We start from the raw sequence: 21,058 nt of genomic DNA, 5'->3' as shown, positions 1-21,058 counted from the left end.
ACCGATGAAGAATTTGAATTACTTGTGGGTACATCAACCTCATTTGGGAGTACTAGTAGAGACACCAATAAACATGATGACGACATAAAAAGATTGATAGATTTGAAAAAGAAATTGTAAGAAACATCCCTGGCCTCTTTGTCCACTATAAAACATTTCTAGACAAATGGAGTAGAATTGCCAGTAGATGCTCGAGAGATTTAATGATGCTAATCGTGGAGACAGCTAAAGAGTTAGCAGCAGAAGTAAGGTCCGAAGTTGAAGATTTGGAAGACAAAATTAAAAAGTTGGGCAGCGTAGAGGAAGCCATTAAAAAGATTGAAGATTGCAATAAAGAACTTGAATCCTTTACTAGTTACTTAGAGAAAAGAAAAAATGACAAGCTATTAAAAGATAAACGGTTTGCAACAATTGAAAACACCTATCCCTACCTGAAACCCGATTTCTATAAACAAAATCACTATACGTCCGAGACAAGAGATCAACAACAACAACAACAACGTGTAAATACATTCTCGGAAACCTCTGATTCCGAGAATGAAAATAATGATGGTTATTACGAACCAGATCCCAACTATAATCAAGCACAGAATAGAGGAAACCGTAGACAGCCTTTTTTAGGGAACCGAGGGAGAGGCCGGGGACGCCCCAGAGTCCACTTCCAAGGCCAACCGAGAGGAAATTACCAACCTCAGCATTACAACCAGCAGGAAGAGCCACAATTCATTCACGAAACAAGGAACAGGCAGTACTGGAAGCCGGGAATGTAATTCCCATCTTTAATTTAACAAAAATAGAACTAGATGATCACAGTACCAAATTGCTATCCAAAGGCCTGTCATATGTCCCACATTCTACTCTTAATTTATTCGAGCTCTATTGTGACATAATTTCCTTTTTCCGCAAAATTCGTTTAAAAAAATTCTTTGCTTCGAATACATCACTTGAAGAAGAACATCTCACTATTAAACCCCTCTGCTTGCCATCTACGTTTAGTCCATCCCTTGAGCAACTAGGGCCAGAAGTGGCAACTTTTGAGCTGGTAGTCCTTAGGAAACTAGACCAAGCCCTAAGATGTATCCCTAAACCAATCTATAATCTAGATAAGGCAGAACACCAAGCCTTATTATCCTTCTCTTCTAATAAAGACCTTACTATTAAAGGATGTGATAAAGGTGGTGGCATTGTAATCATTGATACATGCCAATATGAAATTAACATGCTCAAAATGTTGGATGACCCAACATTTTATAGTCCCGTCAAATCATACTCCGCAGTAAACCTGTCCAAGAGAATTAGGTCTTTAACAAAATCAGCTTTGGACGATGGATTCATTAACATCAAGGAATTTGATTTCCTGAACCATAACGATGGGAAAATAGCATGTATATACGGTCTCCCTAAAATACACAAAAACATCAATAACCCTCCATACCGTCCCATAGTTTCTACTATAGGCACAGCAACTGAATCACTGTCCAAATATGTTGACAACTACCTGCGTCCATTCATACCAAAGATTGATTCGTACATACGTGACACAGGTGACATGATACAAAAGACTGAAGGACTGGCCTTTAATCCAAATAATGACTTATTAGTGACAATGGACGTAGAGTCACTATATAGCAATATTCCACTAACAGACGCGATGAGAAGGACAGAGTGGTTTATTGACTTACATAATATCCCTTGTCCCAAAACCTTTTTGCTGGCCTGCTTAGAAATCGTTCTAACAGAGAACATATTTGAATTCGGAACCTATGTCTATCGCCAGATCAAAGGAGTCAGCATGGGTGCATCAGTAGCACCATCAATAGCTAATATCTTCATGGCAGCTTTCGAGAATGAATTCATCCAGAATGAAATCGCCCCCTTTTATGAATCTCTCTCCCATTGGTCCAGATATATTGATGACATCTTTTTTATCTGGACTGATGGGAGAGAAACCCTGGAGGAATTTATCCTTTGGATAAATGCGGCAAACTCCAACTTGCATTTCAGCTCCCACATTAGTAGTGAGAAGGTAGAGTTCTTGGATATTGAAATAACGAATGAAGCAGGAATCTTGAAAGTTGACCTCCATGTGAAGCCTACGGCAAGAAACACTTTGCTGCACTACCGTAGCTTCCACCCAAGAACACAGAAAGATAGCATCCCCTTCTCCCAGTTTTTACGTGTTAGGCGTAACTGCACGAACTTGACCGACTTCGATAAACAAGCGTCAAAAATGAGATCCAAATTTATTGAAAGGGGGTATTTCCATCGATTGGTGAGAAATGCATATAAACGTGCACGATACTACGATCAAGACTATCTGTTAAGACCTAAATCCCCAAAACCTAACAATCAAATAGTATGCATAACAAAACATTCAACCATCAATGCTAAAATAAAACAAGTCATAAATTCAAATTGGCACATTTTAAATAGCAACTGCCCAAATGAACAGAAACTAATCAAACCCCTGTTTGCACATAAGAAAAATAAAAATATTAAAGATTACATTGTCCACTCTCGTTTCAAGCCAACTGCGAATGAAGAGAATTTGGCCCAAAGGTCCATTCTTACAAATAATCCAATTAAAGGGACATTTCCATGCTCCTCATGTACCTCATGTGGAAACATCCTAAGAGGGGAGGAGTTTGTCCATAATGGCCACCTCACAACAGCGAAAGAGATGTGGAACTGTAGATCAACCAATGTGGTTTACTTCATACAGTGTCCTTGCCTACTAGGTTACATAGGAGAAACCTCACGCATGATCCAGACACGACTGAGCGAGCACCGCTCAGCCATAAGAACCAAGAAAGTTGCATCACCCATGGTGAAACACTTCTTAGAGAAAGGACACTGTGCGGATGACTTCAAATGGAGAATCCTAGAAAAGATCCATACCCCCGACTCGAAAGGAGGGACAGCCATCCGTAAGAAAAGAGAGGTATTTTGGATTTTTGTTTTTAATACATTCCGTCAGGGTCTTAATAGCGAAATTCCTTGGGAACATGCGATATGCTAATAATCTGACAAAAAGACCTTCTTGCTTAGATATATATGGGAAATGAGATATGTATATAATAGTTCCTTGAATTGTTAGAAAATTCAGATAGATCATACCTTTATGCTGTGTACAATGATCTAGATTTATACTGTATATTTAAATATCTACTTACATGAACTCCTCAATACATTAAATAGTTGTGGCACTTCCTCACGTAGTGTCCGTCTTAATCGTTTATGCAGGCGTCTGTGAATACACTTAGCGCCTTTAAATTTTACACCTAGCACCTTCATATTTTAGAGTGATAGGAAAAAATACATTTTTCTCTTTCCCAAAAATAATTTGCCCTAATTTTGGGAATTTACTGGAATCATTCTATAGAAAAACTAGAGTCTTATCTCCGGTCTAGAGACAATGACTCAAATGACAACATGAGAGTCTTCTCTCTTTTTCAATGACTTAATGAGGAAAAACGACCTTTTTAAACATTCATGTTGCGGTCAATTTCTCGACTCGCCTACATGTAAATAATAATAGCATTGCTTTTTTAATGTCGTTTTTCTGATATAATACCAGAAACAGATAATCAGGGCTTCGAGAATCCTCTCACGTTAAAGTCCTTTCTCGACTCCTCAAAATAACAACGGTAGTCCTATTTCCACTACTAGCAACAAATGAGAAAACCGCCAGGTGTAACGTATTTTCCGAAGTAGTGACGATATAAAAATGCGACCTTACAAACACTCAGTTAACCAAAGAGTATCGCGTCCTAATCGCCATTCCGAAAATCCCGCCGCCGGAAAGAAGGAGCCTTGCCGAATATCTTCGGGTGAGTCGAGAAGAGAAGCCATCCGCTCCCTCTAATTAGCTTTTGTTAAACCGTAACTTACTACAAACTGAAATATCGTTTTTTTGTCATTTTACAGGCAGGGAGATCTTTTAATCATCTTACGCCACAAAATCTTTAAACCTTGATTATCTCTAAACTTCGACTATCGTAAACATTTGGAAACCGGACCCCTCAATTTTGGGTAAGAATCGTAAATAATCCTGCTTGCCTCTTAAAGAATTGCAGATAAGGAAGAGGGTAGAGAAATATGCATACTCAATACCGTTTAATAACAGACAGTAAGCTAGCATGAAATTGTATAGTGTAACCTGAAATTAAGTCCATAGTCTTTTATGTATGGACCCCTGTAACATTATCCATGCAAAATAGCGGTTCTGATGGCTGAAAATTTCTTTTTGGAAAAAAATATATAGAAATAATGTCATATATCTGATTCAATATAATCTTCTCCCACAAATAGGGCGTTGCCCGGTAATTATATCGGTACTCAAGGAAAACACTCTGCGTCTACATTGTGATATCAACATTCTCAAGAATATATGCGCTGTATTTCCTTCTCTAAAGACCATTAGGTAAGAAGATAAAACGGAAAAAATAATAACATCAAAGCTGCTAGAGTCTAATGATAGAGAACAAATAGCAGCTTAATAATCACTAGTTAAACAAGAGTACTAGAAGATAGAGTACTAGAATATAATTTACACTCGTGGAGATAAAATATGGGGAACCTCTAATAGAAAGATCTAGCTGAGGCAATTTGACCAAATAGATAGAAGAGCTTTCGACCAGATATGGGGAACTTCTAACGGAAAGACCTAGCTGAGGCAATTAGCTTTCGATCAGATATGAGAATAATATTTTCAATGTATTTATTGAATTTAAACAGAAAATCCAGGATACAAGACCTTGATACAAAAAAAGAATCTAGTGGACTACGGAAGGTTACATCAGCCCAATCTACATAATTGACCACATTCTATCTTAATGGTTCCGGTTGGCGGGAAATAAAACCATAGAAGCTCTTTTTATCAGGTAAAAATCTATATGTAGAATTTTCATCTCCATACAAGTAAAGATAGAAAAACTTACAAATTAATGTTTTCAACACTAGTTAAATAATGTATACCATCTATATTTTTTTCAAAAGCCCAAGTGACATTTATTCATCAGAAATAAGAAATAGATACTACACTACAGTGACTGCAAGTTTATCGCTATTTGTAAGTACCGTGAGTTACTTGTACTTGATCCATATGATCTAGACTATTTATAATAGATTTCACGAAGAAACCATACATTATTATCACCAATTCTTGACTGGAAGGTAGTAATCTCTATAAGGTAAATTAGAGCTGAGTATACCACTATATTCTACCTTTTCTTTGATTCGTGCCGACCATTGACCTCAACTCCCAGTTTCATCCTCCAGTTGAAGCCCCTTTCTAACCATTGACCCCTTGTCGACAATGGAGGAGCCCAATATTGCAAGGAAATGAAAATGATAAAAATCTATTGTTTATAAAATAACGCTCATCAATTAATTATTGTGATCTTCATGTTTGCATAAGGAACCAAATGACTACTAGACTGAAACTAGACTGAAACTCGTGATATTACAGTATATTATCAGGTTGTAATTATGTATTTCTTTTATATGTATTTCATTTTTTTAGAAATCACGCGGCTGCTCCAGAAGAAGGCGCTGGCCGCCGAAACGCGCGTAGAGAATTATTGTGCCACTTATTTTGTAAATTTTTTATGTTTATGTAGGATTCTGTTATATATTTTTATTGGTGATTACACCACACATGCTTTTAATTTTGCTAATTCTGTTATTCTTGTCAATACTTTGATGTATATGAACTGAAACTTGTGAATTATGTCTGAAGGTTTTTAATTTTTAATTATGAATAAAAATTACCCAATTTTTTAGTAACTTTTCAGTCTATTGTTCCTTCATATTATTATATGTGTTCACTTAAATCATAAGCTGCCTAGGTTGTTTTCTGTCAAGTGCTCCTTTCCCTGACCTAGGAACTTTTGTATCTATGTATTCAGGGGGTCCTTGTTAAATATACAACAAGTGTATCTACACTTCTTCAACTATTTCAAAACATCTATAGAACCCAGAAGCCTCTGTTTGTCTCAGTGCTCACACAGATAGAAAATGGCAGTATTCATTTGTTTGCAGGCACATATAGGCTCAGCTATTCAGAGACACAAGGACAGGAATGGACAAGTCAATAAAAAAGCATGGATGCAGATGCTTAGTAAAAATATGTAATCAAATCAGAACAATACAATACATCAAGGGGCGGGATGGGGGAGTGACGTATGCCTGTGTAAGTATGGGTAGGTATCCATAAGTGAGGCAATATGATATTGATAGGATGTATTTTTAGATCTGGTATTGATGTATGTGAGACTGCTGAAATGTCCGTGCCCTGTGGTGTACATTGCTGACAGAAAGTGATTCTTTTTACTGTGTATCCTGTGTTGATTCTTTGAAGAGACTGGCATTGCTGAGAACATATTATATTTAATGGAGGAAGAGATGTGTACAGAGAGCCACCGATTAGCACCTCTGGTATGCCCAACATTTCCTTATGAACCAATATCGGAGTAAAAAGCGGAAGCAACTCGGGTGACTAAAAAGCGAATCCAAGTGAAAAATAGACAGTGGGTGGGCTCGTGTACAGCCCGTCCTCAGTTGAATGTTTGAACCGAGGGGTGTATTTAAAGAGTTTAAGACTGTTGGCATGAGAGGTGAGCAAGCAGCCCTATCCTTGAGTTTCCACATGGCCACCCACCTCCTTCTCCAGTTCAGATGTGTGGGTGGCTCGCAGCCCTGCACAGCCGGATAGCTGCTGGTCTGGTCCGGTGATAAATCCTGCATAGCACTAGATTGCTGATGATGCGGGACATGTGCAGCCCCAGGGGAGTGAACATAGCTATGGAAATGTAATTCTTGTGGGCAGGCGCAGCATGCAGATTTGAAAAATATAAACAATTACAGAAAGGCAAAGCAAATGATATTTTGGTTTATTGATTGTGATTTAGGAGACAAATGTTAGGCTGCTACCGGTTAAATGAAAGTGCCCTGAGCAATATGCCTAAGCACACGGAATAACCATATAAAGCGGCCCAGATAATTTAAGGGGGTGAATAATCATAAATTTAAGCTGTAAGTCATGGAGCAGATGTGGGACATGTCTGAACTAGCGGATCTAAACAATGTCTGTTAGATAAGAACAAGATTTAAAGCCCTGTTTACAGCGGAGCTCGAGAGTTTGTCTGAAGTGCTCCAAATTATAGAAAAAAGTAGTTGGGAAAAAACGCTAAAATGGTGACCAGTGTATTGATATAGTACTTGGTCCCTGCTCTTGGGGACAGCTAAACACAGGAAGATGGAAGCACACATAGATGCATTGGACAAATGGGGAGAACGAATATGAGAGATATGATGAGATAGAGCCAGCAAATGGGAAGCCAATGGGAGGGCTAAAGCCCACAAATTATATACAACATGTCTCGAAGAGACTGAGCAAGTGCTGTCTAGAAGAGACCTAAAAATGATTAATAAACTAAAAAATGTGTCCCTTGCAGGGACCCACAAAATATGTCTTTCCCCACAATTCTTAGGGTGACACTGCATTTACCTGATTCAGAAACAAGGAACTGGTCACGTTTGTGCCCAGAACAGTGCAAGGAACTTACCCAGTATTGGACGAGGAAGAAGTCTCCTACATGCTTCTTGCTGGCATGTTGCTGCATGCCACGCCTTATCTGATGCAATGCTCCTCATGTGCTGCACCAGCAAGGACCTAGTGGTGCTTTTTGTAGGTCGGGAGGACTTCACAACTGAGGTGTGAACAGTAAGTAGGCATACAAGGAGCTGATGGAATGGAAAGAGAAAGAATGTGTGCAGCACCGTGGCCCCCCAAATCCTAGCACTAAATGTGCAACAGATTAACTGGCAGCCTCACCTATGGCAAGGGCATAGCATTGCTCTGGATGACGGGCTACAATATACTCCAGTACTAAATAACAAAAACCGAAAAAGAAACATGTTTTTAATAAAAGATTTGCATTGCCATATCAATTTGCCATTGTAGAGTTCTGTTCTATCAAAGACGCCAAAATCAGACTTACAAAGAATTTGAGAGAAGGAGCATTTGCTGTTATTTTTCTTTCTGGAACACACACGATACAAGTCTGCCTAAAATACTTATGTGAAAGAATTGTATGACTTCTGCTGCAATCTTTGTTAGAGTTCCTCATGAGTCACGCTGATGCTGTATGCTGTTTTTATGCATGATTCAATTTCCACAGCATCCAAGCACCTATTGATAGCTCCCAGAAGCCATCTTACAAGGAGCTCTATGGCTACTGGCATCATGAATCTTTTACAAAAGGGCACCAATCCTGAATTAAATCGAGTGGAGCAGTAGCGGCTAAATCGGATGGGCTGTAGAGCACTTCAAACCAAAAATACACTCGTTTGCAAGAGCCTTGCACCTACCATCCTGCATCTGTTCCCTCAATCTGAGCTTTGCTGCGGTCAGCCTCCCTTCTGCTTTTCCTGCAGCCACTCTGAGGGACTCCACGGTGAACTCTGCGTCGTGCACTGACTGTCAACGAGAAGGCAGAGTTAGACACAGCTGCATAGGGTTGTATAGAAAACACCTGACTCGACTTACAGTACACCATCCAGGGAACTGCCCTCGAGGGCTAGGGGACAGAGAACCTAATGGGACACCACCCAGGTGACTGGCATCGAGAGGAGGGGGGGCTCAGAGCATCTTACAGCGCACCATGCAAATGACTGGTCTCAAGGGCTGGGGGTCAAAGCACCTTACAGGGCAACATCCAGATGACTGGCTTTGAGGGCTGGGGTCATAGCACAGGAACACCTTCCAGGGCACCATCGAGGTGACTGGACTGGCTACAAGGGCTGGGGGTCAGAGCTCCTTACAGGACACCATCTAGGTGACGGGCTTCGAGGGCTGCGAGAAGAACACCTTACAAGGCATGATCCAGGTGACTGGCTTCATTGGCTGGAGACAGAACACCTTACAGGACACCGTCCAGGTTACTGGCTTACAGAGCAGGGGGACACAACACCTTACAGTGCACCATCCAGGTGACTGGTATCAAGGGAGGGGGCAGAATACCTTACAGGACACCATCCAGATGAGTGGCTTCGAGAGCTGTGGGACAGAATACCTTTCAGGGCACCATCCAGATGAGTGGCTTCGAGAGCTGTGGGACAGAATACCTTTCAGGGCACCATCCAGATGAGTGGCTTCGAGAGCTGTGGGACAGAGCACATTACAGGACACCGTCCAGGTGGCTGGCTTCGAAGGCTGGTGGACAGAACCCCTTACAGGACACCATCCAGATGAGTGGCTTCGAGAGCTGTGGGACAGAATACCTTTCAGGGCACCATCCAGGTGACTGGCATCAAGGGCTGGGGACAGAGCACATTACAGGACACCGTCCAGGTGGCTGGCTTCGAAGGCTGGTGGACAGAACCCCTTACAGGACACCATCCAGATGAGTGGCTTCGAGGGTTGGGGGAAGACCACTTTAGATGGCGCCGTCCAGGTGACTGTCAACGAGGCCTGTGGGACAGAACACCTGGCTTTGGGAGCTGGGGGACACAGCGTTTGGTACAGAGGCATGAAACCAGTGATTTTACTGTGATAAATCTAACATATTAATTAGGTTGTTTTGAACCTAGCATACTGAATATTAACAGAACAGGCACACAAGTTTATGGAGCCTAAGAATGTCTGCCTCTGCCCACTCCCGGACTTCCACTCCTCTGCTTCCATCTAGCTCTATTTGAATCAGTCCACTTTCTCCACTTGGAAGAGACACAGGCGCCAGGTTTTGTGGGACACGGGATCAAGCCCCACCACCAATTCCCTTGCGGAGACTTGAGGGGCATCCAGTGCCTGGCCTAACATGCCTAGAAGGAGGGCAAAGGAGGTGGTGACCCCTCCTCCCCCCAGTGTTTTGAAACAAGGAGGAGGGAACAGGACAGTTGAAGAAGAAACAAGGTAACCCACCTCCAGCTAGGTAAACTATACTCCCAGACATGTGTAGAGTTCTAATGTTGGTTAGTGTAAAAAAAAACTGCAATACACTTAATACAGAGCAAACCTGAATCAAATCATTAAAATATCCATATATTTATTTAGTGCCCCTTTTCACTAATGGACACCATGATGCTGAGAATTGACAGCCTAAAAAGGCATCCCAGGAGGGACAGTGAAGATATGTCGTTCTTCTAGTTTGGGCCTGTCTCTTTGCATTGTGTGATTGAGTTAGCTGTTTTAATCTCTTGAGCATCATTGTTTTCTTGGTGACAGTAGGTTTGCGAAGACCAGGACCCCCACCTGTTGCTAATAACTTCTTGACTGTAGGGTCATGTAATGTCAACTGAATAATTTACTTCTTTAAGGTTAGTGCTCGCACTTAGAACCACCTTCTTTTTCACACCGGTTCCTTTGAAAAAAATACAAATAGTGTGGCCTTCCAGATGAGTCAGCAACTGATTTTAAAGCATTTCTGAATCTTTATCAGGTTAATGGAAATTGATCAAGATCTTTCTGGCTGGTGTAAATCATTAACACAGTGAAGAGACTCGCTGATGGAGATCACAATAGGAGAAAATGCGCTAAAGAGCACAGTTCAAGCAAATCTGTTTAAATCTCACCTAGCAGAAATTACTGTAGAAATGAATGAAAGTAAGGAGTTCCTAACACCACAGAAGAATATGAAGCTTCGAAAGGACATAAAAAAATTTAGTAGTGAAAAGGTATTCCCTTATACTAAGTAAGACAAGCAAGACAATTTTCATTCATACATCTCTGAGGGAGCATCAGGCCATAAGAATAAGAATACGATGGCTGCTGGCAGTTCTATTTCTGATGGATGGAGTATCGATGATGAATGGAGAAGGATCTCCAAAATTTTACAGCTACCTAATAGGACCGATTCCTTTCCAACATCAACCGATGTGGCGACCGAAGGCAGACCGAAGGCACCGTTCCTACATCCACGAACGACAACTCTGTTTGCCCAGGCGTATTTAGGAAGAGGCCGGCACGGAGGCACGACAAAGGGACACAACAAACACATACAGAGTAATACAAAAAAACCATATATAGTGACATGTAGTCAAGGGAAGGAAACAGACATTCCAACTGGATTGTCAATATAAGAAAGATAACACTATCTTAAGCTGAAAGAAGTGCTATTAACAAATGCCTGGAATTTGTCCTCAGTACACAGGAAGATCCTTTGATTGAACTGTGAATTGGCTAGCTTGTTCAAGAAAATAGGACCGCAAATGTTTTTTCCGGATAAATCATCAATACAAGATAAAACTGTCTCAGGCTTGAGGAACTCATCCACGGTTACTCCCCCAACTGGAGCCACTCCATGTGAAATACTTGCATTTGAACGAGTAGTAATAAATGACGTCCAGGCACTCGATAATAAACAACCATAGCAGAACCTCACAGGGAATGAGAGAGGAGCCATTAAGACAATCTCAATAGATTAATCGATCACAAGCAAGCCCGTAGACAAGAGAGGGCCAATTGTTATACTCTCCAGTTAGGTTTATAGTTGTGAATGTCTATGATGATTGTGAAAAACCAAGTATTATAAGACCATCGACCAGGACCCCACTCCGAGACTCAATCGACAAATTCGGCCAATGTTCATTGAGTTTGAGACACTGGGATGGATTACTATTAAGGAAGCAGAATTCTTGCTCAATCAACAACCTAGGATCCTGTTCTTTTATTCCCTTCTTAAAACCTTCAAATAAAAACGAGCACCACCCGGAAGACTTATAGTGTCTGGGATTGGTTCAATTCTTGGCCATTTTTTTTAGACCTATAGTAGAGAGCACTTCACGTCTGAAGGATACAAAAGATGTATTAAACCTGACTGAGGCCATCAACAATGAAGGGACAGCAGACCTACCAATAAAGTTTAACATGGAAGCTATGAACACCAATATTCCCCAGGATGACACCTTAGCAGTAGTAGGAGAGATGTAGAAATCAAGTGACTGAGGGTCTGCCACCCCTATTCAATTTATTACGGAGCGTGCAACATTGGCATTAATGTAAAATGTCTTCCAATTCTAAAAAATCCTATAACTACAGACCTAAGGAACTTCAATGAGCAGTACTTTCACCCCAAGTCCGGCCTGTTTATGTGTATAATTTTGAGGAGATGTATATACTCAAACACATACCTATTGAGAAATGACCGTTTATCTGTGGCACAGGTTTATTGATGACATCCTGATAATCTGGAGAGGCGAAAGAAATGGGGTAACTGACTTCACCAAATGGATTCATTCTCTAGACCCATTTTTAAAATGTACCACTTCAAGATCATAAATCCAGGAGCTTCCTTCCTGGATTTATTTATATCTATTGGGGAAGGCGGCTGAAGCCAAGAGCTTACTGCAAAGCTAAGGACCGTCACAGCTTACTACTATTCGGGAGCCACCAACCAAGAGCACTGAGAACTAATCTTCAGTTTCGGTAAATTTCTTAAAAATAGGAGGAATTATACAGATGTCTCAGAATACGATGAACAAGCAGAGGATTTTGTAGATAAACTAAGAAACCGTGATTATCCAGAAAAGGTAATCCGCATAGTCCGGAAGAGCAGAGAAATAATTACAGAGAGGCGTTCCTAGAATCTAAAATAAAAAATGATCAACCCAAATATCTGTGTGTCACTACATTCACCCCCCCCCCCCTCCCCCTGTCTAATGACATGAAAAAGATGATCACCAAATGGAATATACTCACCAGCAGGGGCTGATGATTCAGAAGCCAGCATTTACATTTAAATACATTGGCAATCTCAGAGAGCTTTTAGTCCACACAAGACTGAAAAAATAAAAACCAGTGGGCAGTACAACAACAGGTTGTGGGACACTACCCTTGCGGACAGTTTAATGTCTGTTAGTTTACCAGCCCAACAAAATAAGTGATTCTGGGACCTCAAGGAAAATGGCATCTACTAAAACATCCAAACTGTAACACAAAGATTTACATTTACCTAATTAGTCGCCCTTCCAATTTAAAATACATTGGCATGACAACAAGACTTGTCAAAACTTGAATGAATGAACACAGGGGCAAAATGAGATGCCAATGAATTACTAGAAAAATGACTGTTCATTTCCTTGCCTTGCAGCATACCCCTGAAAATATGAATTGTGTTGTAACAGAATAAATGGCAAATACAGATGACATTCCATGGCTCACTGTGCTACTGGATTCAAGCTAGCCTGGCTGATGAGAGATGATGCCCTGAAACCAGTCCCAGGATGCTTGTTTCCGGTCCAGGGAGGACCTGGCTTGGAGGTTCGGGCTGGACTATTCCCGTGAGACACAGGGTCATGACTGATTTGCATATGGCTGGGTCTAAACTGGGGTTGCATAGTGAGCAAAGGAACAATGGATTTAACCGAGAGCTGTTGACTGGGGGTGAATGTTTGATTTGCTCTACATTACGTCCATCATCTGTATGTCTTTTGCTTTCTCGACCTAAGTGCGCCGGGTATGCCCAAATGTGGTTCCCGGGTTCATTGTGCCACTGAATTCAAGCTAGCCTGGCTGATGAGGGGTGATGCCCTAGACCTGGTCTCAGGATGCTTGTTTCCAGTTCAGGGAAGACCTAGCCTGGCTGATGAGGGGTGATGCCCCACAACCGGTCCCAGGATGATTGTTTCCAGTTCAGGGAAGACCTGGCTTGGCAGTTTGGGCTGGACTGTTCCCATGAGGCACAGTGTCAAGACTGATTTGCACATGGCTAGGTTTAAACTGGGGTGGCAAGGTCAGCAAAAGATCGATGGATTTAACCCAGATCCCTTGACTGGGGGTGAATGTTTGATTTGCTCTGCATTCTGTCCATCATCCGTGTGTCTTTTGCAGCATGCCACCTCCAGGTGGGTGAGGGCTTGTGAATAGAGAAGTCAGTGCTTTCATTGACGTTTTTTGGTTAGAATTCCGAATATAGTAACTTTTACCCTACTTTAAAACAGTAGAATTTATTAGTTATTGTGCTTGAAAACACAAATACGCAGAACAGCAGAGCACCTCAGCTCCCTTTGTGTGTCTCTCCTGCTCACTCATCTACACATTCATGAACTGTCACAGATGGCTCGTGAGCAGAAAATGTCCCCTTTTCTGTTAATGCAGCACCTAGTCTCAGGATGTGCCTAGCGTACCTGGTCAAGTGAGCTCAGGTGCAAACCAGGGTTATACGGCAGATCAATTATATGCCACCTCCACCTGACTTTCTTTGCTCTTGTGTTACTATTAAGAATATTAAATCAGCAGCGTATGTTTACAGCTCGTTTAACATCTCTACATCCTCCATAAATTACCTTCTGAACATTTATGAGCAAATAATAAAGTGATTCTTGAGTTGAAGCAAAAGGATGCTGCATGAGAATTTAAATAACCATTTTAAGACTCTAAGGAGGGTGAGCTCTGTGGTGTTGGGGCCCTAGGCCCACATGGTGATACAAATGAGACACAGGACACCAGTTAGGGGAAAGCAGATCTGGCCTCGAGCACGTGCGCTCAGGGTCTTTTATTAACAGCGTCACCTGACCCAGTGACGTCTGTGGTGGGTGGGTGTTTAGTGTAGGGTTACACTGCAACAACTAGACTGTGTCCTGGCAGGACACTACATTCCTCCCCAACTTTAATGAAAGGAAAAACAAATGTCCAACCTGCAAGAAAAACAGAACAATAACATGTGATAGCCCCAACAGATCTTCATCAGGCGATCGCTGGGAGAATGTTGAAAGTTTCAGGATTACAAAGTCAGTCAGATGAGCTTCACCTCGGCGGTGTACTTCAGATCATCCTTGTCTTGCTGTGTTGACGCTTATCTACCGTGTTCATCACTTGGAGCATTGGGAGCAGGATGGATGTGACCCTAGAGGGGTCTCGCAGGTGTTCCTAGTCCAGTGGATGACAACGCTTGTTGGTTGTAGGAGACGACTATGTCACGAGGGGTCTTTATTTGGATTTGCTGATCTTGATGCCTTCACATCTCCGTCCGGCCAAGTAACTTCCGACTTGCCTTCCTTGCCAGACTCCTCTCTCACTGGAGCCTCGAAGACTGGCCTCTCCTGCTTGGACTCTTCTCTCACTAGAGACGCTGGGAGGACCCTCTTGCCGGACACGATGGGACCGGGTGAGCCGTGCGGGCTTCGCATGAGCCGCGCAAAGGCGTCGCTGCCGAACTGCCAACGGACTCACCGCCAAGTCTCTCATGATGTCCTCGGGGGTGTTGATGTCATCCGCCAGGATGGTCTTGCCGTTAGGACATGGGTTCAGTGTCTTTACCAGACCGTTCCTCGGTGCTAGGTGTTTACCTGGGGCCTTCATGCTTCCTGTTGCCTGTCGTGGAGCTGCCACTGCTGCACCTCTCCCATCCGGATTCCTATGTCACAGGACATGCGGCCGAGGCCCTTGTCCCCTGGACTGCCACATGATCGCGTGGGCTGTGCGGGTCGCTGCGGAACTTCGGACATGGCCACAGTCGAGTCTTGTGTAGTCCACAAGGGTTGATTGTCTAGTGCTCGGGTATGCTCTGCTTCGGCAAGCTTCAGGTTCACGGGGCACCCATGCAGTTCTTCAGTGGTTGGTCTCTTCGAATGCAGGTTGTAGGGATTACTGGGATCCACACGGATGTTGCGATGTTCCTTGGAACAGCACCGATGTTCCTGTGTGCTGTGGTTCTCTCTCTTCTTCTGTGGAGTGATGTTGTGATTCTCCATTCTTCCTCTCCGTTCTCTTCCTCGACGCGGTCAGGTCTTCTTTCTTGCTTTCTCATGCTAACCAGGATTCTCCATGTAGCGGGCCCTCTACATGTCGTCCCCGTGGTCTTGTCCATGTGGTAGGACACTGTCTTCACGTGGCTTGGTGACTAGACCTGTCGTCGTATCTTCTCTGTTGCTGCTTTTCTTTCCTTGGTGACCCGACTGGGTGGTCGGTTTTCATCTTGGGCATGAGTTGTCATGCTGTGCTATTTTCTTTGTGGTCGCTATTCACCGTCACGGTGTTTTGGCGTTGGCGCGGTTTGTCTGCGCGGAGGAGGGTTGCGTCACCGCTCCTGGTGCAACTCTGGTGCATGCTGCCATGCGTGCTGACGATGGCGCTCCGGTTGCCGCGAGACATCGCTGTCTCTGTTGGGGACTTTTGTGTGCTGTCCCGTGGCGTTGGCGTGTCGCTGTGTAGCGTCACTCTGGCGCTCCTGATTCCTGGCACGTTCCGGCGCAGTGCTGCGCGGTCCTGGCGTGTGGGTGTGGAGTTCTTGGACGCCTGTTGCGAGTCGTTGGGTATTGCTGCTTTGGCTGTTGTCAGGGACTTGCTGCTTTGGACCGTTGGCGGGAGTAGTTGAGGCTGCAGTGAGTGCCTGTGGCCACAAGGTGGCGTTGCTCTCTCCGTCCTTTGATCGCGACAGTCAGACCCTTGGACGTTTTCCCAGTGCTTGGCAGTCGTTTCCCTCTCGACGTTCTGTCAGTGCTTGAGTTCTCGCTGAGGCATTCGTGCCTCTTCCCACGTTGCGTTGGAAAGTGGCGACTGCCGCCTCCTTGCTGGTGCGTGTGGGTGTTGTGTTTCCTGTGTGGTTGCGCACTTACTTGCTGCGGGAGTTTAGATGCTTTCCCTGGGGGCGCTACTCAGTCTGTTGCCCCTTGCTGCAGCTGACCCATCGTGGGTTCGTGCAGTGCTTGTTTCCTTTCTCTTGGTGGCAGGTGCACTTTTCCTTTAGGCCACTGGGTGGCAGTAATGCTGGATTGATACTGTTGGCAGTCTGCGTCTCTGTGTGCTTCTCTGGATCCTCGCCTGGATTTTTTTTCTCTAGATTGAGCCGAGCTGCCGGTGCTGGGCCACGTGGACAGGTAGGTCCTTTGTTTTTTTTTGCAGGGGCTTTGTGAGGAAGGAGTTGGGAGGAGAGCCTCATTCCCTCCGTGCCCCTCGCAGCTGGCCTCAGTCTTCACGGGCTGCTCAGGGGGTTTGGTGCTGCAGCATGCCACTCTGTCTTCCTGGTTCACACGCAGCGCTGGGGGCCACAACGTAGGCGCTATTGCTGGGGCTTGTCTGCTCTGTTTTTCGGGCTGCTCTATGCCTTCAGCCCCTTCCCTTTTCACAGGCTGCGTGTGGGTGTTGCTGGCGCCGCTCCCATGGATCCTCTCGGGCAAACGTCAGCCGAGCTGTAGGCTACCTCTGTTTGCGGGCACAGTCCGCCCTCCGGCAGTGTGGTGTGTGCAGCGCTGGGGTCAGTGCACTCGCGGGTGGGCTCCGCTTTCATTAAACGGCGCCCCTCAGCTTCCCTCACGCTGCGGGCGCTCCTCTCGTAGTTTGTCCACCCCGCCGCCGCACTTCACACACGCGGCGGGGGAGGGGCGCTGCAGGCAGGCCGCGGGTGGGCTCCGCGAGTCTTGCCTCAAGTGTTCATTCACCCTCGCCGTAGGCTCTTCACACACACGGCGGGGGACACGGCAGGCAGGCCGCGGGTGGGCTCCGCGAGCCTTGCATTATCACGGGGCAGTTTGCGGCCAACACTGCGTCGCTGTAGGCGGGCCGCGGGTGGGCTCCGCTGGCCTCGCTAAATTAGGGGCACCATATATAACGCGGGTAGGCTCCGCTTTGTGTTTTTCGGCGGTGTCAGCTGGCGGCCGCCATTATGGCGTTTTGACCGTTGCGGGTGGGCTCCGCTTACGTGCAGGTCACGGGCTCACCTTCGGCCGACGGGCCTCTCTTGATCCGCGGGTGGGCTCCGCTTCGGTCACCACACGGTGGGGCCTCACTGGCGGCCGGCGCGGGTGGGCTCCGGTCGGCTCGTCCTTGAAGGCTGGTGCGGTGGGCCTCACGGTCGCTGCAGGCTGAGGGGCTCCGACGTGCCCACCGGCTTCTCGGCGCTTTGCGCCCTGCTACAGGGGGTGCCCTGGAGGCGGGCAGCCCTCTCCCCCTTTTCCTGGGATGTATGGCAGTGGCACGCGTGGCTTCACTACCGACCTCGTCGCCAATGTGGTGTTGGGGCCCTAGGCCCACATGGTGATACAAATGAGACACAGGACACCAGTTAGGGGATAGCAGATCTGGCCTCGAGCACGTGCGCTCAGGGTCTTTTATTAACAGCGTCACCTGACCCAGTGACGTCTGTGGTGGGTGGGTGTTTAGTGTAGGGTTACACTGCAACAACTAGACTGTGTCCTGGCAGGACACTACAAGCTCTAAAACGGTGACAACAATTTCAGCTCTTTAACTCAAAAATAAAGTTTAGATACTTGGGTAGATTTTTTTCTGCAACATGTGCCTAAACATGGTCTGGTCTGGTATTTACCAGAACTATTTATCCATACACTAGCTGCCTTTAGCGAAGTGTAAAATATCTAAAATAGTCAATCTGACTGACAAATGTCCAAATCTCCTGACTCCTCATTAAATAATGCCAATGACATCCACTTATGCACCCTCCTCTTCAGTACAGACTTCTAGAACCTGGAACACACTCCTGATGGAAGTTAGCCCTTCATGACAGAGTTTAGAAAGACATTTAAAAAGCCCTTTTTTGCTAGATGGTGCACCTAGACCAACACCAAGAGACCCTTGGAAGAAGTGAATGCTATGTCAATGCTGGCAGTCAGTCTATTTATTTTTGTAGGTACATATTTAACACTGGCTCAGTGGTACTTGTTGAAGATATCAGATGCAATGCCCAGGGGTTTTTGGCTCAGGCACTTATGTAAAACAAAGTTACTCAACTGTGGTTCTCCAACACTGGTACCTTTCCATGATTCACATGCTTGAATAATTACCCGTCATGAAAATTAGTCCCTCTATCACTTTTAAATAGCTTTACTAGGCACTGACAACCAGTGGCCTGTGAGGTGTGAGTGCTCTTTGACTCACCCCTCCCAGATGACTTCACACCTCAGATTACAGGATTTAATTCCGAGGTTGCTGGTGGTATTCTAGATGGTGGGAACACTCTGAATAAACCTTTTAGAAACTCTTTGACCACTCTATATGATCACGTAGATGGCTGACTCTGTATTCATTTCAAACACTAGAAAACTGCAAGGTGAACTCTGATTTATGCATGTCTTTAATGCCTGATTTTGCTAGGTCTAGAAGATAAGGAATTTGAAAAGGATTTAATCTATTAGTTTGATACCAGCCGCAAAACCTTTTCTGTTTAGCAGTACATGTTTTATTTATTGACATGGCCCTGGCCTATGCTAAAATGTCCTTTGCAGTGTTGCGAGATATCTAGCTGTTCACATGCTCAGTAACCAAGTTACTAATGTGAGCAATTTCTAGTTGGGGTGAAGACTTTGACCCCGGTATTTTGAGAGAAGATCTGCTGTCAACTGTAGCAGAATGGATGGTTCTTGGGCAAGTGTAGCAGGTCCATAAACCAATACTGTCTTGGCTAAGAGGGGACAATGAGAATTAGCCTGCATGGTTCTGATTTCACTTTTAAGGCCTGCAGGGTTCTCTTTTCATGTTTACTATCAGTTTGTGTAGGAGGGAATGAGAGGAAAACATAGGCAAACATTTGGGGGTGGGGTAGTTGTGGGTGCCAAAGACCAGTTTTTGTTGTTGTTCCTTGTTGCAAACAGGTCTATCTTTGGTTTCCCCTAGGTCTGGAATATTTGGTTTAGCACACTGTCCTTCCACTTCCACTTGTGACAATCCTCTAATGTTCTACTCAGACAATCTGCCTAATTGCTGTCCTGGGAGTTGATCTGCTGTAAAGGTAGTTCTGTTGTGAATCGCCCAATGGTATAGTTTCTGAGCATCTGTTGACAGAATTTGAGAATGTGTTCCACCTTGTTTATTAAGTAGAACATCGAGGTGGTGGTGTCAGTTCGGTCCATTACTTGCACAGTGGAGATATGTGGGTGAAACATTGCAGAGCCCTCCGGGCTGCTGTGCGTATGAGCATGCTTTTGTGTAGACATTTCTCTTATGATGCCCAGAGTCCTCATGCGGATATTCCAGGAAGTGTACCCCACATCCTACCACTGATGCATCCGTGGTAACCACAAGCTGCCGCCTTGGTTGAAGGAATGAAAGGCCTGAACGTATGTCGTCCTGTGATCTTTCGGGTGAAGTGGGGATCAGGGTAGGTGCGGCAAGTGGGTCGCACTCAGAAACATTTAGCATACCAGTGCGCAGCACCTCTTTCTCATCTCATGGGAGTTTAAAACACGCAGTCTTAGATTGGACATCCAACACCAAGACAAGTAGGTACTACTGTTAGGGTACTCTTTTTCAACACAACAGTGGGGTAGGAAATTCACCCATATTCATTTTCCTGAAGATCCTTTTTGACCACTAGGGGCACAAAACATGTTGACCAGAGTTTGATCCTATTAAGGGTGAAAAAGCCAGACTAATAGGGTACATTACAACCCCCTAAGTAGCACTAGGTTTTTCAATCTGACAGGGGAATCCAGGTATTAAAGGTTTATGTGATATCCCCAATCAGTTTTAACTCACATCACAGCCCCCTCACCACCACCCCACTTAGAAACTACTTTTACACATCAAACAGCAAAAAGACAAAAGATCTCCACCAAAGTGACCCTTCGGGGGACCCCTAGGGCATTGCAGCGCCCGCCCGACAAGGAGAAACCGCCTTTTGATGAAGTATGACATGCCTCGGGATGTGTGAGGGCAACATGTAACAGTCGTATTTACTGTCCCTCATGATCCGTCCAGCTTCTATAAGGTTCTATTTCTCCTTCTTTTTTAGGAAGAGTATCCTTATTTTTGCATTCATTCTGTGAAGTCCACGAGAGAAGTGCTTAAATCATTTTTGCAGTTACTTTTACTTTGTCCTCAAAAGTATGTTCAAATCTTCTTGTATGGTTTTCTGCATAGTCTGCAGAATGGCATTAGCAGGATACGGGAAGACATAATGCCTACCAGACTTTTGAGGAGGCATACTTTAATTTATTTCTGTTTCATTATTTGCTTTGCCAACATCAAAATATCAATTTTCCTCTCTATTGATGGTAATGATCTTTCTTTTTCTGTGTCTATAATAGCTCCTAAGAAATAAATGATTTTTGAAGAGATTAAAGACAATTTGTTTTTGTTTAATTGGAGGCCTATGGACTTGAAATG

General features: G+C 44.3%; 1 protein-coding gene across 1 annotated transcript in view; it reads right to left on the bottom strand.

Annotated features, from left to right (window-relative positions):
- The window catches only part of IQANK1 (IQ motif and ankyrin repeat containing 1), a 478,492-nt gene that overhangs the window by 122,219 nt on the left and 335,215 nt on the right, over positions 1-21,058 (bottom strand). Inside the window, 1 exon segment of the mRNA XM_078686619.1 lies at positions 8,374-8,482. Within this exon segment, the coding sequence (XP_078542745.1) occupies positions 8,374-8,482 (109 nt within the window).

The sequence above is a fragment of the Lissotriton helveticus genome, chromosome 4_1 (genome assembly GCF_964261635.1).
Source record: "Lissotriton helveticus chromosome 4_1, aLisHel1.1, whole genome shotgun sequence".
NCBI classification, from domain to species: Eukaryota; Metazoa; Chordata; class Amphibia; order Caudata; family Salamandridae; genus Lissotriton; species Lissotriton helveticus.
This window is presented reverse-complemented; position numbering and strand designations above follow the sequence as displayed.